The sequence below is a fragment of the Sorex fumeus genome, unplaced genomic scaffold, assembly GCF_029834395.1.
Source record: "Sorex fumeus unplaced genomic scaffold, SorFum_2.1 ptg000063l, whole genome shotgun sequence".
Taxonomy (NCBI): Eukaryota; Metazoa; Chordata; class Mammalia; order Eulipotyphla; family Soricidae; genus Sorex; species Sorex fumeus.
Genome location: NW_026606120.1, coordinates 37,862,128 through 37,883,854, shown reverse-complemented (window position 1 = coordinate 37,883,854; position 21,727 = coordinate 37,862,128). Strand labels below are relative to the sequence as shown.

The window sequence follows — 21,727 nt, the reverse complement described above, 5'->3', positions numbered from 1 at the left end:
AGTTCTGTGGAGAAAAGATGAAAGTGAACAGTAGTCTAGAGGGGGGGGGAAGTATGAGAATAGACTTAATTGTCTTCATATTTTAGTCATTCATTTCATTGATTCAACAAATATTTGTTGGATGCCTATTGTGCATCAAGTGCTTCGAATACATTAAGTGGGTAAAACCAGCAGAAGTCCTGGAGAGCAAAAGTCCTTCTCTCATGGCAAGAGTATATTCTAGTAGGAGAAATAATATAAAGAAAGTGAAAAGTAAATTATGCAGAAGCTAGGGAAAAACAGAGCTAAGTAGGGAAGAGGGGGAGTGTGGCCAAGGCTATTCCTGTTCACATTGGGGTGGAGAGAAGGTTCAGTAGCTGGAGTGCTGCACTGTGTGCAGGTGGCCTGGGTCCTTCCCTCCCACTGCACGGCCCCTGACTGTCACACGAGGACTTTCCCCAAGCAATGCAGGGTGTGACTCAAAATAAGGAAATACATTTACTTATTTTCTTACACTTGTACAAGAGTAGAATTTGCTACAGAATTAGTGGTTAACTGTTGAGGATAATATTTTTGTGGCAACTTTGAAAAACATAAAAAATAAAATTAAAAAACACTCTAAATCTTACTTTCATAGCATGTTTATTGTTTTCCATTCCCCTCTAGATTGTATTCTGTCTGAAAGTACACATAGATCTTTGTTAAATTAATTGCTGCATCCATCCCTAGCATTTAGAACAGTACCAGACATATAGCATGTCCTTAATGAATATTGCTTTATTTAAAAAAATATTTTTGTAGCAGTACAAAGGTTCTGTAGGAATTTTCTGTGGAAAATAACTAATTTCCACCACTGAGAACCACAGATGTTACAAGGAGTTCGTTCTGACCTATAGCTAGAAAAATTGTACCGGACAAAGGAATCCCATTTACTTGGGAGCTGGAGAGACAGTACAGAGGATAGGGCACTTGTCTTGCACACACCAACCCATATACCCTGACACCAGAAGAAAGTCCCCCAGGCCCCACCAGGAGTAATCACTGAGTACAGAGCCAGGAGTAAGTCTTGTGCACAGCTGGGTGTGGCCCATAATATATACCAAAATAAAAAATAATTGAGCATAAAAAAATCCTTTTCCTAATCGTTATGCACTGCTTCATGGAATCTTTTGAAATCTTTTCAGCCTTTTGGGAAGGCAGTTTCAGAATGTCTTTCAGTCCGTCACTATCTCCCCAAGAATTTCATAAATTCTTCAAGCTAGGAGATGCTGGGTTGGTGTGTGCAGGACAAATGCCCTATCTGCCGTATGGTCTACAGGCCAGAAAACCCAAGTCAGGCCTCAGTCTGGCAGCAGATAACCAGGATAAAAATACCACCCACAGACAGAGTTGAGTCTCGTCTCCAGAGGACCTTTTCAGTCCCAAACTCCCACTCGACTGCTCCTGTGGGTTCTCTTTTACCACTTTCTATACAGTGGTTACTCAGGCCATGCTAAATATATATTGAAATGCTATTATTTGGCCTTGCCAGTTCCTTCCTGTGGCTACAACACATGATTGTCTGTGTCAGAGAGAGGGAGCGGGTTGGAAGTGCTGGACATGCAGATAAAGAAGCGTGTGTTCCTTTGGTTTCCTCCCCAGCACCCCAGCACCCCATGCTTGGGCACCAGGGAGCTGATCCATGCCACATAGAACAAGAATTTTAGATGAAGTGCTTCCTGGGTTATAGCCTTTGGCATTTAAGAACTCTCTTCCCAGTGCCTCTTGGTTCCAAAAATTGCAATTTTGTGGCTGCAAGCAAAACCCTCAAATTTAGATAAAATTACTAAATTACTCCAGTTACTCCCATGGAGACCAGCCCACCCCTGCACACAGCCAAGGCATTGTGTGTGCAGTTCTTTACTGTGTGAACAAAAGAAAGAAAGAGGAGTGTTTGCGTTTGAGCCTCAGGGTCTCCAGAAAGCCAGGCTGAGAGCTTAAATGTTCACACCTGTACATGCCCCCAGTGGCCCACACTTGAACGTGGTTAACACAAATTGCCGTGCTGGTGTCAGTGTGTCAACCTTGAGAATACCAGTGAAAGGGCAGCCACTGGGTCCAAATCCAACTCTGTTACTCACTTTGTCATCTTGGACGAGTGACCTACCCTTTCTGCCTTGATATTTTTATCTCAGTAAAATAGGACTTACACCACCACCTGGCATGTTATAAGCAAGAGAAAAACCAGATGAAGCAACTAGCACAAGTTGTTCTCAGAGGAAGAAACCATTAACCAGGAAGAAACCAAGAAAGCCAATGTCCTTGCAGTGTTCAGTCCTGCATCCGGCAGTGGGTGGGAGGGTGCTGCCTTCAAAGCTGTGATTATGGAATATCTGCTGTCACTCTTTCTGGCCTTGACTGGGGATTTTGCAGCCCAGTTACCATGGATACCTAGCTAAATAATTGTAGCTTCTGGATCTCAAAAGCTTGGCTTGAATGTCAGTGCTTCTGAGGCCTCTAAGGTTGACTGGCAAAGAAATGATTTTCTCCTGTTGTTAAGTAAAGACCAGAGCTGAGATGAAGAAAGAAAAGTCGTGCATTAATGCCTGGGCTCTAAGTGCTCATGGTCCCAATCTGCCAGAGTTGCCTTTACTCTTCTGCCCTGCACCAGGCAATGAAGGCAGAATCCTCAGGAGCAGGAAGATGATAGCTCATGTGCCTCATTCTGACTACCTTGTGCCATCTGGGAGGGTCCTCTCTCATCCTCCATATACGTTTCACTCTTCAGTAGGAACCTCTTCTAGAAAGATCTAGCACCTTCCCAACAGGTGCTAAGAGTGGGGTTAGTGGTCTTGATGACAAGGTGCTTAACCATCAAGGTACCTATGAATTTGACTATGAAGATTTCCTCCTTCCCCATTAAGAGGAGACTCATTTTTCTTCGTCTTCCACTTAGGTTTGTCCTGAATGAGCTGGTACAAACAGAGAAAGACTATGTCAAGGATCTGGGGATTGTGGTGGAGGTGAGTAGATGGTTCTGGGGGCTTTATGGTCTCCCGGCCAGGGCCCTGTTGGATCTTACTCAGCCACTGTGCTTTGATTTGAGGGCGACATCAGTTTTCATCTTGCATGGTATTTGCAAAAATGAAACTGGAATTGGTAGTAAATGCAATGGAAAATATAAGCAAACTTGTACTTTTCCCCTTGAAATAATAGAAGATAGTTTGGAGGGAGAGGGGGGGGCCTTCCAGTGGGTAGCATTCTAGGAAGCCTGGTGCTCTAAGCCATTTCTGTTACACCTTGTTTTATGTGACCAAAGTCTTGATCCTAAGAGCATCTCCTTGGTGTGTTTTTATTCTTATTAGGAAACTGTGATTTACAAAGTTGTTCATAATAGAGTCATTTCAGGCATGCGATACCCATGGAAGTATATATTTTTCACAGCAGGGGGCTTCCAAGGGCACTCAGCAGCCTCGGTGCTTGCACATCTTCTTAAATTTTCAGATGTTTTTGTGTTAATAAGAGGACAAAAGCAGCAGTGCTAGGGCTGCAGCCGTAGTCAACTTGAGAGCGAGTGAAACTGCTCTCCCCATGGAAATTCCTTGCGGGAGTTTAGAGGCTTGCATAAGAAAGTAAGTGGGTACTTTATCAATGCTTTTCAGCCTTTCTATTCCTGAGGACTGGTGCTGGGCTGTGGACTGGCAGGATAAAGCCTCTGGTTTCAATGGCCTCCACCCTGTTGTTAGGTGCCTTCAGTGAAAGACTGTGAGCTCTGGGAGTTTCATGTGCATTATCTCGGTTATCTCCTGCCTTCTGTTATCAGGCCTATCCTGTGAAATCTGCTGGCTTGCCGTATTTTTATTTGCTTATCCTGAGCCTTGACCATAGCTATATGCCAGGCTAACCTGGCCTGCGAACAACCTGAATCCTAACTTCTGAAAAGCTTTTCTCTTTCTGGGGAGCAGTGGGGGTGACAGAAAGGGGTATAGCAACCTCCACATGCAGCACAGCTAAGGGGTAGAGGCCTGAGCATCCCCACCCTGGAGACAGACACCCAGAGGAGTCAGACATCAGGGTTGATTCTGAAACAAGTTGCAGGGCTCCTTGGGACCTTGGCATTCCATCTGCCAGATAGCTAGCAGGCTGCCGTGCCACTTCCAACCTTTTAAAGCTAAAATCAGGCTATTTTTGACAGCATTTTATAGAACCTAAAGTTAAGGCATATGATAACTTATTTCTAAAACAGATGCATCTAGTTCTGAGCCCTTAAAGGCATAATTAAAATGCACTGAAGACAGAAAAGGGACAAAGGATTTGTTTCCTTGTTGTGCTTTCTTTGTTATTATGGAAATTCCTTGGTCTGCACTGATATAAGGTGTCAGGTGTGCAGAGTTTGGTCATGTTCTGATTGTGTTCTTATTCTGATTGTGTCTGGAAGGAACCCAGGGCCTTCCACATGGCAGACCTACATTCTACCATGGACCCTATCTCCCGTGTTTTTCTGTTTCCTGAAGGGTCTAGAGACCACCAGGGACCCAGAATCTCATAAACATCTTACCAGTCACTCTGGACAAAGTTCCCACCCTGGTTGAGGCACAAGAACCCCGCCCCCCCGCAAAAGCACAGTCCCCAGCCCCCAGAACAGAGAACGGGAGCTAGCAGGGGCATAGCCAGCCCTGGTCTGGGGATGTGCGGCTCATGCTCACCCCTCTGCCTTCCAGGGCTTCATGAAAAGAATAGAGGAGAAGGGCGTTCCCGAGGACATGCGGGGGAAGGACAAGATCGTGTTTGGGAACATCCACCAGATCTATGACTGGCACAAAGAGTAAGTGCTGGGGAGCCACGAAGGGATGGGGGCCCAGGGTGGGGAGCAACTCCTGTCCCCCCACCACCACCTCCCAGAGGAGGAGTCCTGAAGAACAATGTGGCTTTCTCCTCTTGTCCCCTCCCGGCCTTTAGCTTTTTCCTGGCTGAACTGGAGAAATGCCTCCAGGAGCAAGACAGATTGGCCCAGCTCTTCATCAGACATGTGAGTACTTCCCTCCTCCCCCCTGCCTCTCCATCCAGGCTGAGAAACAGAAATGCTGCTCCCTGCTGTGCCCATGGCATGCCTCCGAGTCCTAATGGCCCTTTGTGCAACTTACAAGATGGGTGCTGGGTGTGACCGTCCACATTTCCTCTCCAAGCCCTGAGAGGTGACTTCCTCAGTGGCCCCTCCCCAAAGTTGCCCCTGAGCCCTCCTTTCTGTGTAGAACAGAGGGGTCTCTGCGCATGAGACATGCGATGCTGAGCACCTGCTTCTCTGCTTCTGCAGGAGAGGAAGCTGCACATCTACGTGTGGTACTGCCAGAACAAGCCACGCTCCGAGTACATCGTGGCTGAGTATGACACCTACTTTGAAGTAAGCAGCTGCGCCAGAGAGTGAGGAAGGATTGGTGCTGGGAAGAAACTCAAGTCAAGACAGACAGATTTGGAAATACCAGTCAGGGCTGGAGACTGGAGAGATAGTCCAGTGGGAAAGGCACTTGTCTTGCAATGTAACCAATCCTGTTCGATCCTCAGAACTACATGGCCCATCTCCACTCCCTGCCAAAACAAACCAAACAAACAGCAATTTGTTTCTTAGGAAGTCTCCTGAGCTCCTTTGCCTTGGAGACACCAAGGTGTCAGAGGTGGGCACTGCTTTTGGATGTCATTGCTTGCCGGATGACCCTGGGCCACAGGTGCTTCTCTGTGTGTGACCCTGGGGCAGATGGTGCCCACGCTCTCCCTCACCTCTCTGAGCACAGTTGGCTGTGGACACTCATTCTCTTCAGCCCCATTCCCAGAGATCCTGCCAAGCACCTCTAAGTGCTTGTCTTGCCGCAGCCTGGAAGTGTTTATTTTGCTGAAGGAGAGGCGACATTACCACTTGGAAAGAGCCCTTGGCGAGTGTTGGCAGGCCTGAGTGGAGGCCCAGTCCAGGAGAAGTCCTTCACTCCTGCCTGAAGCGGTGGGAGGACAGAGACCCTTTCCATACTGATCTTCGTGCCCCAGAGGGCTGTGATGACAGAGGCGCACGTCATGCAAACAGTTCGTAGGCCCTGTGCTGAGCAACAGGTTAGAAGTGAAGGAGCCAAATGCACCACCTCTCAGGTGGATGCACGACTCTAAGTTTCTTTATTTTGTTTATGGCTTTGGGGCCACACCAGATGGTTTACCACCGGCTCTGAGGTCAGGGATCATCCTTATGATGCTGGGGGACCATACAAGGGTGCCAGGGACAGAGCCTGGCTTAGCCTAATTCAAGGCAAGTGCCCTCCCCACTGTAATGTCTCTCCATCTCCATGACTCCTACTTTATTGGCAAAAGGAAGCTGTATCTTCCTGGGTTCGAACCCTGACCCAAAGCACCCCGGTTTTCTGATTGCTTCTTTTCTCCCTCACGTAGCTTTCTTGTGTTCCAGGAAGTCAAGCAGGAAATCAACCAAAGGCTCACACTGAGTGACTTCCTCATCAAACCCATTCAGAGAATAACAAAGTACCAGTTGCTCCTCAAGGTAAGTGAACTGGAAGCAGAAGCCAAGCTGGAGGGGCCTCTTGGGGTCCAGCGTTGGGGAGCTGGCAATTAGCCCCATCTCCCTCACCTTTTTGCCCTGAACCAGTGAGCGGTTTTCCTGTCTGTTAGCTACTTGTGTCAACTGAACCCCTCAAAATTGCTACTGCTTTTAACATTTTTTAGTGTTTGATTTGTTTTCTCAATTTACTCTCTTTCTTCCTCATGATTGCTAACTTGGTATCTAGCCTTAAACACAGACACACAGACATAGACATGAACACACACACACACACACACACACACACACACACACACACAGAAAAACACAAAGAGCTTAAAGTCAGAATAGAATAGGAGGAAAAGAGACAGTGCACCAGGCCTCGGGAAGCTTGCCTGAAGTGACCAGCCTGTGGCACTGTTGGCCTCCGGTGTGTTTGCGGGTGTGGTCAGGGTCACACCCAGTGCTTCACACACGCCCTTGCAAGTTACTGTCGAGCCACAGCCCAGTTTTGCATTTGCTTTTTTAAAGGTTTAATTTTTTTGTTGTTGTTTTAATTTGTTTGCTAATTTTTTAATGTGGACAAAAGCCACAACTGTTAATACAATTTTAGAATTGAAACTGATTAGATAACAAAGCTCCAGTATTAAAATTGATAAGTTTAAAAATCAGGTTTTATGTGAAAATTGTTGTACCTCACCACATGGTTGTTAAGTCCTGGTACAAGGATTTACTAGGCTGTTTGTTGCTAGTTGAGCCTTCTGTGGTGTTGTTTTTCTTTGTTAGTTTAGTTGGCTTTAATGTTCCTTTCCCATCTAACTTGGCGCACTTCTAAATTTCAGTACTGAAATTTCAGTATTGAGGGGTTTGGAGGAACTGCACAGCAGCAACGTGGTTCAGAAGCTTCAGGATCAATGGTCTGGGCCAGTGAGTTGATGCAGTGGTCCCTGTCGGAGGTAGCTGTGGAAGCCTCTTCTGAGGCTTCTGAAAGTACAGGACTAGGGGGAGACAGTGCGTGCTGAGGGGAGGAAGATGGACAGCCCCATTCTGAGAAGACCCCAGAGTTCCCAGCCTGGGCACTGGGGTTCCCGAAACTTCCCAGTCTGTATCTCTGCAGAGAATGGTAGAGAAACCATGGAGTTGAACCATTGGTATGATGGCAGCGGTGGGGTGTAGGTGTGGCTGCCAGGCCTGCCCCCTCCAGAGGTGCCTCAGAATTTTCAGCCTGGGGTGACCAGTATGTCCATGAATATTAGCTGCTTGACTCACATTCCTAGGAGATCAGCTGTGAATTGGTGAACTGGTAGAGCAGGTTGGTGGGTGAGACAACAGGGTGGCGGCTGGGGGTAGTAGGTATGGCTGCTGGGCTTCTGGAAGTCAGGGGGTGGTGCAGGGTGTTGGTGTCATTTGGGGGCATACCTGGCAGTGTTCAGAGTTTACTCCTGACTCTGTCCTGGTGGGTCTCTGAGTACCTTATGGGATGCCAGGGTTTGAACCTGGGTCGGCCACCTACAAGGGAAACACCTTGCCCACTATACTAGCTCTCCAGTCCAAGTTTTCAGAGAGAAAGAAAATGGTTTCATTTGGTTTGTCTCAGAAATAGAAGATCATGGAAACAGGAAGTTTCACCTTTCTCCCCTTCTGTCTGGCCTAATCCCTCCCTTCCTGCCCACATGCTCTCTCTGGTGTCCTGCTCCCACCACCTTTTCCGTAGCTGTAGTCTGGGAATCGTGTCCTGGGTTTCTCTGAGCCGTCTTGTGGCCTGTGACGCATAACTGCACATCTCGGCTACTATAAAGCATTGACGTTCTGTATGGGAAGGCGAGTCTCCTGGCTATTTCCATGTTGCCATGAGGCTCTCAGACTAAGAGATTTCGCCCGACCCACGCCCTTCTCTGCTTCCTCCTGTTGCTAGGACTTCCTGAGATACAGCGAGAAGGCCGGTTTGGAGTGCTCAGATATTGAGGTAAGTGTTCTGTGTGCAGTGGTGAGTGAAAGGGGAAGGCGGTCGCTGGGAAGGGAGGGTCTGGGCTGAGTCCTGGCAGCAGCCCCTCACAAGCAGCTGCTTGGCGAGATGACCTGTGGAGAGTCATATTGTTTTATTTTGTTCCAGGGATTTGGGGTCATCCCCAGTAGTGCTCAGGGGCTCCTCCTAGCTCTGTGCTCAGGGGGTTGCTCCCAGTGATGCTGAGCAACCATGCAGTGCTGGGATCTAACAGGGTCAGGTCATGCAAAGAAGCCCCTTACCCCTGTCTGTTGCCCCCATGAATTTAATGAGCACATCAAGCCTTTTTGTGAAAATGAGAATTCTGTCCTGGGCCAAACCCGAGATTCTCTCTGCTGGGGTTCTCCTTGCAGACCCCAGGTCCACAGGTGAGGTGGGCAGAGATGGGCTTTTCCCTGGTGAGCTTGAGTCATGAATCTCAAAACTCATGACAGAAAAGACTGCATGTCCACTCCCATCTCCCGCCTGAGGGAGGCCTTGTGGAGGCATCTTAACCCCATGGGGGTTACTTTAAGCCAGAGGGAATGCAGACCATTCCACGCGTTATTCTAGGTTAAAATCTCTAGCATTTCACAAGCCAGGCCAAACTGTTGCTTGGGCAGCCAGAAAACAACGAAAGGACAGTCTGGGAAGGTGAGAGAATTGATAAGCCAAAGTGGGGAGGCCAGGGCGGGGTGGGGGGAGAGGCCTGCTGGGTAATGTCTTCCCAGTGTGGACACTCGTTCAGGTGGTGCCCAACGCTGACAAACAGAGAACCCTGCGTTCCTCCAAGCTTCCCTTCCTGGACTCACAGGGCAATCTGGAGAACCCTGTCTTTTTATATTTTTTAATGGTTTGGGGGTGACCACATCCAGCCATGCTCGGGGATTATTCCTGGTTCTGTGCTTAGGGACCATGCCTTGTCGGATCTGGAGACCATATGGGGTGCCAGGGATTGAGCCTGGGTCAGCTGCATGCAAGGCGAGCACCCTATTCACCGTACTGTGACTCCAGCCCGTTTTTCAGCCCAGAATGCCCCTGACATTGGTGCCAGCACACGGGCCTCACCCTAGCCTCTGTTTTCTCCCACAGAAAGCAGTGGAGTTAATGTGCCTTGTTCCCAAACGCTGCAATGACATGATGAATCTGGGGCGCCTGCAGGGCTTTGAGGTGAGCCTTGACCATCCTTCCCGGCCTTCAGAGCTGGACTTCTCGGCAGCAGAAGACCCAGCTGGGAGGTGGCTTCCCCAGCTAGAGGCCTTGGGCCCCACTTCCCATGCCCCCTTGGCTGGCCGTCCTGCCCTCTATTTCCCTGCCTAGTAGAGGCAGGAGGTCAGGTGAAGGGCAGCCCACCCTCTAATGGCCTCAGCCTCTCAGAACTCCAAAGGGCTGAAGATCCTCGGTCCTGCAGACCTGGCAGGTCTCTTTCCTTCCCTTTTCTTTCAGGGTGAGAAATGCCGGGACTGGGAGGGAGGGCAGGATGAAGGGGGCGGAGGATATACTTTTGTGGAACGTGTGATTCTAAGGAGTGCGCATACAAAAGGGTGGGCTTTTGTTTTGTCTTGTTAAATGAACATTTTATCATAATGAACGTTTCTGTTCTTGGAAGAAGGAAATTGGATCTTAGGAGAAACTGCTAGAAGCCTCCAAGACTTTACTTTCTCTCAGTATCCAGGCTTGCTCCAGACTCCATCTCCCAGAACCACAGGTCAACGAGTAGCTTAAACAGAAAGAGTGTTTATGGGACTGGAAGGCTGAAGTCTAGGTAGAGGTAGGGGTGGTTTCGTTCTGTGGACCGAGGGGGAGGGGCTTGCTTCCCAGCTGCGGACAACCATCTGGATGTTTCTCCACTGTCTTCATAGCTGTGAATGCAAACTTCCTTTTTCATAAGGACATCAGTCTTACAGAATCTGCCCCGATGCTTTTGCTTTCACTTAATTCCCTCTGTAAATACTCATCTGTCAAGAAGACCATGTCTTTCTTATAACGTATGAATTAGGAGCAGAGGAGTCTATTTAACCCACTAACAATAGAGCTTTGAACTTTCGTATGTTTTGCATTGCTGGGGATCAAAACCAGACCCTCACTTGTGCAAGGCAAGTCCTCTAGCCACTGAGATACATCCCCAGCCCAACAGTGAAGTTCGAAGAGAAAATTGACTTTCCTAATATCAAACATGTTTAAAACTTCCTTGGTGGCCATTGATTTTCTAGCCAAACCTTATTAACTGAAGATAGCCTGTTTTGAATTTTAACATAAAATCAAACTGATACCATTTTAGCAGGTATTTAGTATTCGTAGACCCCCTTAGAGAAAGTGGATGATTATTAAATTCTACTTCCAACTATTCTACAGCCTAAGATTTATCGTGAGAGGGGCCCTCCCAAGCAGTGTTCCAGGGACTCAGAGCCCACCCGAGGATACTCGGCCAGGCTGAAGTTTGTGCTCTAGCCTAGGCACGTGGTGCTGCCCGAATGCAGCCCTCTCGGAGGGCTTGAGGCCATATCCAGTGGTACCCAGGGGCTGGTCACCAGGACAAAACTCAGTAGTACTCAGGAGGTCATGCATGCTGTGGACCAAACTCGGGGCTGAGTACATGCCATGCATACATCTGACCATCTCTCCGACCCTGTGACTCATTATTTTTTGAGAAAAGGGATTCCTAGAAGTTGAGATCATTAAGAAAGTAATATTTTTTCTATGCAAACTAGAATAGAGAGAATAGATATAAGGCAGATGGCTGCATAAGTGAATGTAAGAGATGCTGTCTGACTTGGGTTCATCAGTTTGTTTTATGATTTTGTTTAGTCAGATTCTTCTCCATGCCCTTCCTGCCCACATTGCTGTAACTGTGGGGTTCCTGTGCTCTGTGCTTGTGGGTCCTCAGCTCCCAGATACTGTGTTGGAGCAGAGGCATTGGTAAGCAGGCCAGTGCAGCAGGGCTCTATCCTGCCTTCTGCAACAGTCACATGGATGGAGTTTTAGTCTGTCTCTTGGTGTTATCCCAAACCTGGGGCTCTCCTGAACAAACCGGTTTAAACATCCTTCTGCTCTAAACCTTAGTGTCCTCCTTGCTTTCACCTTTCATCAGCTCGCCTTTCTGTCCATTGCTGAAGAAACTGACCACCCCCAGAAGAAATAGTATCTGACTGCGCTGGGTAACCCCTTTTCTGGGAACTGAGTGGGGCCCCAACGTTGACCCAGGAAGGCCACACTCGAATGCTATTGCTTTCTCACATCTAACACCACCACCTCCTTTCTTCAGCAAGTCTGAGTCTGATTTGCATTCATTGGTTCACGGGGAAGGACACTGCCTGTACTTCTCACCATTCAATACTTCCCAGGTCCATGGCTATGGACCAGAGGGAAGTAGCCCTTCACTTAGCTTCCTCCCTTTATAATTTTTCCAGCTTCCCCCTTTCATGTTGGCAGGGCTGGAGTCGATGCTCAGGCTTTAATGTAATATTAATAGTGCTTTGAGAGCTTTGCTGGCTTGCTGGTCACTGACTCCCTATTAACTTGGGACCGAGGTAGAGATAAGCCTGTTGAGCTACTGACCTCATGACCCAGACACGGCAGGCATTTCTCAGGAACGTGAATGAACAATGGTCTGTATGCAGGGTAACATTTGGAACCAGGCATTATGTGCAGGCCATGGCGCTTATTTGCTCTTAGGCATGAAAGCCGTCAGCTGGAAACCCTCTGGCCACTGTCCTAAGTGCCAAACTCTCGATGAGGCAGTAAAGCTCTTTCATAGCACCCCTGAAGTGGCTAGGTTGGCCCCGTTCCCTTGGTAGCCATGAAAGATGCCTCTGAAAAGCTGACTAGGAACCAGTAGACAGAACAGAATCCCTCCAGCTCCTTGCCTGGCTGCCCAGGGAGCATTATGAAAGCATCCCCATACCTGTACTCCCAGTAGTCACTCTGCTCTTCCAGTCCTTTCTTTGTGATTCTAATGCAGAGATACATCTTAAGTCCATATACCTCATTCCCTGCGATGCAGAAATTTCCTCTACCTTCTCAGAAAGATCCTCTTACTGTGTACCACCCTAAAACTCACTGATCCCAACTTATGAAAGAGGGGATGTCTTGTTGTAGAGGTGCCCAATGCGGTAAGGCGTTTGCCTTACACACAGCCAACATGGCCGACCCAAGTTCGATTCCTCCACCCCTCTCAGAGAGCCCGGCAAGCTACCGAGAGTATTCGATATGCCAAACACAGTAACAACAAAGTCTCCAATGGAGATGTTACTGGACCCGCTCGAGCAAATCGATGATCAACGGGAGGGCCTTTAATCCAGATCTCAGAATTTCCCCCTCCTACAATAATCGAATGAGAAAGAAGGACCCCAATTTACCCACCCGTTTGTAGTCCTGTCTGCGACATCATTTCCTTTGGTGCCAGAGTAGCTCTGGCTCGTGGCCACATGAGTATCCTGGGTTTCTGACCCAGGATGCATGTGTATGGGAAGGGGGGGCGTGTATTGGGGTGCGGTGTTGGAAAGGCGTGAGTTTCTCAGAGCTCTAAGGACAGAAGGAGGTCCAGGCATCACCATTTTTTCTTCCTCCTAATAATAATAATAATAATAATTATATAAAATAATATAGTAATATAAAAAATAATAGTAACAGAACTAGGCGGATTCCTGGACCTCTTTTTCACTAAGTATCTTCCCTTCCTGTGACATTTTTCTGGAACTGTTGACACATCCCTTGCACGAAGAAAGGAAGTGATATATGGGGGGTGGGGAGGGGAGAACTACATTCAATCTCTTTCCAGAACCATGAGGCTTGAGGCCACACTTGGAGTGGACAAGTTTCTGTGATCATCTCCCCGCCCTTTTGCACCTCCTTCATCCCTGCGCTTCCCCCCCACCCAGGGCACCCTTACCGCACAGGGCAAGCTGCTGCAGCAGGACACTTTCTACGTGATTGAGCTGGATGCAGGCATGCAGTCTCGGACCAAGGAGAGGCGCGTGTTCCTCTTTGAGCAAATTGTCATCTTCAGTGAACTGCTCAGGAAGGGCTCTCTCACCCCTGGCTACATGTTCAAGAGGAGCATCAAGGTGAGGGCCCCAGGCGGGGGTGAAAGAGCTGCTTCACTAGGCTTGAGGCATCAGAGGAAGATCTTTTACTTTATGACCTTTAGGTGCTGAGAGTGAGTCTGTGAATATAAGTGACCAGCCAGACCTGTCTCTGGGGTGATGGGGCAACGTTGCAGGTTCTCTTGGGTGATGTTGTTCACGCTAGGACAGAAACCCCTTATTCAGTGATTAGATCCATGGTAAAATTTTGGAAACAGTCTCTGAAATAAAAACATTGAAGCACTGTAATAGGAAGTGGATTTAAAAGCACTGTAGCACTGTCCTCCCATTGTTCATCGATTTGCTTGAGCGGCACCAGTAAGATCTCCATGTGAGACTTGCTGTTACTGTTTTTGGCCTATCGAATACGCCACGGGAACTTGCCAGGGTCTGCCATGTAGGCGGGATACTCTCGGTAGCTTGCCGGGCTCTTCGAAAGGGATGGAGGAATCGAACCCTAGTTGGCCACGTGCAAGACAAACACCCTATACACTGCTTCCAGCCCAGATTTAAAAGCAAAACACTTAGATGTGAAAAGAATCCACTTGTCTTCTTTCAGATGAATTACTTGGTTCTGGAGGAGAACGTGGACAATGATCCCTGCAAATTTGCACTCATGAACCGGGAGACTTCAGAGCGGGTCATCCTACAGGCCGCCAATGCCGACATCCAGCAGGCCTGGGTGCAGGACATCAGCCAAGTCTTAGAAACACAGCGAGATTTCTTAAATGGTAGGTTTGGGCCCGGCCTTTCTTTCCCAGGTTCATTCTTGGGTGACACACACACACCCTTGAGCTACCTTGTATAGGTCCATGGTGCATGTCCAGAGCATGTTTTATAAGGGCTCCAACTTGTAGTGTCCAGAAATTTTGCACAAAAGTTTTCTGGATCTCAGTATACAAGTGGAACAGATAGTACATTAAGAAGCCCCATCTTTCCAAAAGAAGGCACTCCCCCATAGCTGTGACCCTGTGGCTCTCTTGGCCAGTGTAATTATGAGGGCAAAGGTCCGAGCCTGCACATCCTCTTTCTCCTAAGCACCCGCTGGCAGTGCATAGGTTTTCCCATTTGGGGGCTCCTGGCTGGTACTCTCAGGGTTTTTTTGGTGGTTATAGGGATAGCTGGAGTTTGACCCCTGAGTTTAAGCCTTGATGGTGTGAGAGCCTCAGTAAGTCATCTTGCTAGCCAGCCTTACTGACCCTTTCACAAATGACAGATGATTGTTAAATAAGTTTTAGCAGCTCCTCAAAGCTTCCCAAAATCAAGTGATGGTCACACAGAGAATTTAACTCTCTGTGGATCTGGCAGTTGCTGGCTTATTTACATTCCTGTAGAATTTTTCTGCCTGGGGATTTTCTCTACATCAGTTCAGCATGGATGGAAAAACAGAGTTTTAAAATAGTGTTGATCTGCTGGGTTGATGAGTTCATAAATTTTTATCTATAGAGAAGGGCTTGAAGATTAAGGCAAAATATTCCTCAGTATCTGATCACCTGGGAACACAGCATGTTTCTTGTACACACACACACACACACACACACACAGAGCAACCACCATTAGCACTACCATCTCTGTGCCAGTATCATGCAGGGATGCCACCTCTTCTTGTCTGTCCTGAGATCTTTGCTATGTGGTCATATATGTTCATGCTTATATACATATGTACATACATATATACAGTGTGTTTGATACATTACTCTTCTTGGCCAGTACTGGAATTTGGACTCTGCGGATATTTGCTGGCTCTCGTAGATATCTCAAAGAAGTGGTTAAAGGTGACTTTGGGCAAGGCATGATTTGGCCTCAATTGTCTTATTTTGTGAAATGTAGCAGTGATCTTTTGTGCCCATCCTGGAATGTTCCATGCTATGTCACCTGTGGGGGGGTGGGGAAGCATAGCACACTTGATATCAACCCTACCCCATGGTAAGGCTTTCCTACATCATGGTCAGGTCATTTTGTTTGTTTGTTTGTTTGTTTGGGGGCCATACCTGGCAGTGCTCAGGAGTTTCTCCTGGCTTTACTCTCAGAGTGCTCAGGAGTTTCTCCTGGCTCTACTCTCAGGAATCACTTCCTGGAAAACTTGGGGGACCATATGGGAAACCAAGAATCAAACCCAGATCAGCCACATACAAGGGACGCACCTTACCCACTGTACTATTGCTCCAGACCCCATCATGGTTATTTAAAAACCAATACAAAAAAAATAAATAGGAGTGAGCCATGAGTTTTGTTTGTTAGTTTGGGAGCCAAACTTAGCAATACTCAGGGTTACTCCTGGCTCTGCATTCAGGAATTACTCCCAGGAGTGCTAAGGGGGGACCATATGGGAATTTGGGGATCAAACTCAGATTGACTGCATGAAAGTTAAAGTGCCCTACCCATTGTCCTATTTCTCTGGCCCTGAGCCATGATTGCTATGGTTCCAGGAATCCTGGATCCATTGCTTTAACCACACCCCAGCCCCTTGCCTTACCTATATAAGGTAGAATGTTACCCTTCAAAGCAAAGCTGCACTTACAGAGCACATCTGAGTGGTTGATTCTGGCCACTCAATTATATCACAGTTTGGTTTAAAAAAAAAAAAAAACAGAACAAGAAGCTGGAGCGATACCATTACCTTGCACACAGCCAACCCAGGTGTGATCTGCAGGATCCCATATGATCCCCAAAGCACCACCAGGAACCAGGAGTGATTCCTGAGTGCAGAGCCAGGAACAAGCCCTGAGCATCATTAGGTGTGGGCCCCTCACAAAAAAAAGAAAACTAGAACAAGTGATATCTAGGGTTTTTAATTCTTAATATTCTGAACTCAAACAAAGTCTGTCCCTGGGGGTATATCATTTATAGTTTTGAAATACAACTTTAACACTTTGTGTATAAAATTAATTTGTTATATGTGCATGTATGCAATACACTAATTAAATTGCATTCTGTGAATTTCTTATTCTTATGGATTCTAAGCTGGATGAGGTTATTACTTTCATCAGTTCAGGAAAAAATAGGACAATGAGTTGAAAACAGAAATAATTGAATAATGACTTCCATATACTGAGTCTTTTCTCTGCGCCAGGTGTGATGCTGAACATTTCATGTATATTTACACGTTTCATCCTCCCATAAATATGGAGAAGAAGTGGGCAGGAAATTGCATAGGACTTGAAGTACCTCACGTACAACTGACCTTGATTTGATGCTCTGAGCTTCACCATGACCCTGAGCATGGAGCAGGAATGATCCCTAAACACCACCATGTGGCCCCCAAACCAAACACAAATAATTAAACATGGAGAGGCTGATCTTCCTGTCATCCTACATTTTTCCAGTGAGGGTAAAGAAGTTAGTTAAGTTCACAAAAATGAGGAGTAAAACACTGAGCTCTAGAACTTTTTATTAGACTCTCAGCATTTCTCTGGGAGCTTCCTAGTAAGCAGTACTGAGAGTAGATAGACAAAGACTCTGCATCCGTTGACTAGTCTGAAACCTGTCAAGAGATGAAGGGCTTTTCTGACCCTGAACCTAAGTCTCCCACTGAGGCTAGAGAGAGAACATAGGATCTCGAAGACATACTCTGGATGGGAATGACAGTACAGTGGGTAAAGCTCCTGTCTTCCATGTGGCTGACTAGGGTTCAATCTCCAACATTACCCCACCAGGAGTGATCCCTGAGCTCAGAGCCTGAGGACCACCAGGTGCGACCAAAAATAAAAAAATAAAAAGATTGACTCTTTTCGACTTTAAAACAATTATTGCATATAATCATGTCATGGGCTGGAGCAATAGCACAGTGGTAGGGCATTTGCCTTGTGAGCAGCCAGCCCGGCTGAGCCAGGTTCAATTCCTCCACCTCTCTCGGAGAGCCTGGCAAGCTACCGAGAGTATCTCGCCCGCGCGGCAAAGCCTGGCAAGCTACCCGTGACGTATTCAATATGCCAAACACAGTAACAACAAGTCTCAAAATGGAGACATTACTGGGCCGGCTCAAGCAAATTGATGAACAATGGGAGGACAATGTTTGTTTGTGTTTTAATCATGTAATATCCCAATTCTGTGTGGTGGGTATTGAGTCATAAAATCAGTCTGGTAAGGCCTCCCTCACGACTCTGGCAATGACTTAAAACTCAGAGTGACATAGCTTTGAGCATAATCAGATTCAGATCTTCCAAGTGGTTGCAAGAAAGCACCTCCTAATTATAGTCAATAATGAAGCTATTGCTGAGCTAACTAATCAGTTCCTAAATATTTGTTGCCTACAGTGCACACCCCAGGGAAAGAAGCTGGGCTCTGGCAGGAGCCTTTTCTGTTCCTTAACACACTCAGAAGACCAAGACCTGTGGGGCTTCTCAGGCCTATCCTGACCCCTGAGCCTGCCCTGGAGAGAGGGATGAGCTGTACTATTGCAGAAACTAGCTTATCATTGAAAGTTCTCTTGGGCCCAGCTGCTAACCCACTTTAAGTATTTGTTACCATGAATACTGATAAAGAGGACAAAGTCAGGCCAGCTCTTAAAGTTATTATTTAAGAATTTGACCTGAGTGACAGGTGTCTGGCCATACCTTTGTAGTACTCAGACCCTGAAACCTTGTTATCAAACTCAGAAAAACTTGCATTGTCTTTCCCTTCAAGTGAGCTTTGGTCTCTGGCTCCTGAATTCCCCTGACCTGGTCTCCAGACCTACATGAGTCTCGATTCTGGCCTTACTTCCTCATCCAGCCTGTCAGAGTCCAATCTCCACCAGAACACTTGCCACCCCACCCACATTCACCCCAAACCTGCCCCTGTCTTGGCATCTTGCGGCTTGTGCCTCAGTCTTGCCAAATCCTCTTCCCAACTGTTGGAAGATTGAGTCTTGTCCTTTTAGGGAGGTGCTGAAGATGGTTGAAATGTTCAGTTCAGTTCATCCAGTCACTTTTCGTGCCTTCAGAATTGAATCCAGACTCATTAGACTGGTTTCCCTGTGTTTCACACCTCCCATTCTGTCTCATCTCTCCTTCCTCCCAGATACCCTCCACCCCTCTGTGCTCTGGGTCAGATTTCATTCTTTTCCGCCCACATGGCACCGTGCTTCCTCTCTGTGAGTCCGTGACAGCCCCTGACTTCTATAGCGCCACATTACCAGCACCACCAATGTGTGTGTGCCCACCTGCCCACCTTCCTTCTTCTCTGCACTGTTCACCTCATGCACACACCATTTGCTTCTGTGTTCTCATTCTTTAGATCAATTTCTTAATCTTTACGGTAGATGACAAGTTCCTTAAGAACAACAGTAGTGGGACCAAAGAGGTAGTCTAGTGGGCAGGACACTTGTCTTGCTTGCAGGTTTGATCCCCAACACTCCATATGGCCCCCCAAGCACCTCCAGGAGTGATCCCTGAGTGCAGAGCTGAGAGTAGGCCCTGACCACTGTAGGGTGAGCCCCCCCCTGCATTTTTTTAAGCAGGGTTGTGCCTTCTTCACATATTCCGGCTCCAATTTCCCTTGGAATTTAAGAGCTTAGACTAACCATCCCTTCTTTTTGAACATGGGGTAGGGGAACTTTCCCAAACAATGCTTAAGGAGGCTTGGAACTACCACCAGTGACAGGTGAATTTCAGCTAATCAGTTCGGTAGTTAAATGTGAGGGGCCCAAGAATGCTCAGGCCCTGCAGGGCTGGCATTGCCTGATGTGCTGGGGTAGGGGCTGAGAGGGCTGGTCTCCAGGGCCACACCTCGTAGTGTTCAGGAAAACAGGGGATAATGTGCATAAAACCTGGGTCAAACCCAGGCTGAACACATGCTAGACCTGAGCCCTAGTCACTGTTAATATAATGGTTAGCCCTAACCTCCGAGCTGAGTGTCTCCCAGACTCTTCACTGGACCTTCTACTCCACAGCACTACAATCACCCATTGAGTATCAGCGGAAAGAACGAAGCACAGCTGTGATGAGGGCACAACCTTCAAGGGTACCTCAAGCTAGCCCCCGGCCATATTCCTCTGTCCCCGTGGGCTCTGAGAAGCCCCCAAAGGGCCCCAGCTATAACCCGCCTCTGCCACCTCTGAAGATATCTACCTCCAATGGCAGTCCAGGGTTTGACTACCACCAGCCTGGGGACAAGTTCGAAGTCAGCAAGGTAAGTGACAATCTGTTACAACCTCACCTCACTGAGGGCTCAGCCTCTGGGCCTGCTGTGTGAAGAAACATTTTTTTGCTGATTATTTTAGCAAGAACAACCAACCTAGTCTCGATTATTTCTTTCTTTCCCTGGAAACTGAGCAAATTAGGCCAATTTCCTCTGGCTTGATTGGACACACTGTGTATAACCACCACTGTCATCTGCAAAAGCACTATATGCACATAAGATATTAATGTAGTGCAATTATAGCCTCTGCCAAATAGAATCCTTGCATGGCTCATTAGAGCCACAGCTCCAGGGTTGGCATCTGAGGAGCTCACCCGCCAGAACACTGAACTGAGAATGTGCTAGCAGTTCTTCACTGTCCATTGGTTGGCGTGGCAAGGGGAAGTTGTTCATCTCTGTGAATAGAGAAGTCAGCCATGAGTTAAACATTTATCCTAGATAATCCGCAATTCAAACATCAGCAGGCCGAGAATCTCTGCCTTAACTGTAGACCCCACCTATACGGCTGCTTTGCCCATACAAGGTAATTGGAACAGGAGGGAAAATGGGAAAACTGCCAGATTAGGGAGCAGGAGATCTGGTCTCCGTGGCAAGTTCTGTGACTGACTTGCTCTAGAACTTCAGCCAGTCCCTGATTGCTTTGGAACTCAGTTTCCCTAGAGCTCCAAAGGCAGGTGACAGGGGGCAGCTACAGTTTTGACCTACGAGCTCGAAAATCAGATCATTAGATAAGACCGATTTATCTTTTAGATTGATTTGGTATTAGATTGACTGATGCCTAATTTTATCACATCACTTGGGAATTACTTTCCACTGTAAAAGCCCGCAGCCTCAGAAACTGAGTTGGAAGCACATGAGCATCTTGTCAAATTTCCTGAAGAGTTTCTGGTGCTCCCAGCCGCTGGGAGGCCACCAGGCCTCCCTGGGAGAACCAGGTCTCAAAGAAGCTTCCCAGATGTACAGTCATGTGAAAAAGTCACAGAGGCAGCACCTCTCTTGTTCAGGTATAGGGGGTCACACTGTGTGTTCAACTGAGTTGAACTCAGAGTTCAGTTCTGTCTGGAGTTGAGTCAGGGTAGGTCATGGCCTTGCCTTTGAACTGGGGAAACGCCTCGTTGTGACATCTTTTTCATAGAAAGTCAGAATATAGGGTAAGACTGGTGCTTTTTCTAAAGGAAAGAGAAGTTTTATCAAAGAGTCTATTCTTTCTGTTGGGAGACTGTGACCTCTGACCTGACCTCTGCCCCATCTTCACTCCACAAGAAAAATAACTGATCCCTGGGCCACACTTCCTTCCATTAGTCATGCTGCTGGTGGGAGGGCTGTGTTAACTGCAGATGTGTTCCTGACTTTGTAGACAAGGAAGTGTCTGCGGCCGTGGTTAAAATGTGGAGTGAACATTGCTGTAAGAATACATTGAGAGTGGAAAGATAGTTCCAGGGTTAAGGCGCTTGCCTTGCATGCCAACCTGGGTTTAATCCCCAGCACCACATGTGTCCCCACAAACACCAGGACTGATTCCTGAGCACAGAGCCAGGAGAAAGCCCCCAGACGCACGAAAGTTAATAAATAAAATGAATCTCATTCCATTGCTCCAGACAACCACCTGCCTGTTCTTTCCCCTGAGCACGAGGCAGCCTGTGTCAGGTTGCAGAGCCAGTCATGTGACACAGCCTTCTCTGTGCCCCTCCACCCTGTCTCCTAGCAGAGTGACCTGGGCAGCTGCAGCGGGACTTCGTCCATGGCCGTGATCAAAGATTACTACGCACTGAAGGAGAATGAAATCTGTGTGAACCAAGGGGAGGTGGTCCAGGTCCTCGCCGTCAACCAGCAGAACATGTTCCTGGTGTACCAACCAGCCAGCGACCATTCCCCTGCCGCTGAGGGCTGGGTCCCAGGAAGCATCCTGGCACCCCTCACCAAAGCCACGGCAGCCACAGAAAATAGTGACAGCAGCATCAAGTAAGTGCCTCATTGGCTTCCCTGGGAGAGGAGTATGTGGATTAAAAAAAAAAATCCCAAAGTAAGAACACAAAAAAGTCACAA

At 47.6% G+C, this 21,727-nt stretch overlaps 1 protein-coding gene across 20 annotated transcripts in view; it reads left to right on the top strand.

Annotated features, from left to right (window-relative positions):
* The window catches only part of KALRN (kalirin RhoGEF kinase), a 792,058-nt gene that overhangs the window by 725,783 nt on the left and 44,548 nt on the right, over positions 1-21,727 (top strand). For 17 of the 20 annotated variants that reach the window (XM_056127408.1, XM_056127415.1, XM_056127407.1 and 14 more), the window contains 11 exons: positions 2,915-2,981; positions 4,680-4,783; positions 4,918-4,987; positions 5,273-5,359; positions 6,404-6,496; positions 8,409-8,459; positions 9,570-9,647; positions 13,358-13,543; positions 14,121-14,292; positions 19,434-19,672; positions 21,390-21,643. In XM_056127408.1, coding sequence (XP_055983383.1) covers positions 2,915-2,981; positions 4,680-4,783; positions 4,918-4,987; positions 5,273-5,359; positions 6,404-6,496; positions 8,409-8,459; positions 9,570-9,647; positions 13,358-13,543; positions 14,121-14,292; positions 19,434-19,672; positions 21,390-21,643 — 1,401 coding nt within the window. Of the gene's footprint in view, positions 1-2,914; positions 2,982-4,679; positions 4,784-4,917; positions 4,988-5,272; positions 5,360-6,403; positions 6,497-8,408; positions 8,460-9,569; positions 9,648-13,357; positions 13,544-14,120; positions 14,293-19,433; positions 19,673-21,389; positions 21,648-21,727 lie in introns of those variants that run through there. The other 3 variants (XM_056127419.1, XM_056127430.1, XM_056127429.1) reach the window with 1 other exon arrangement.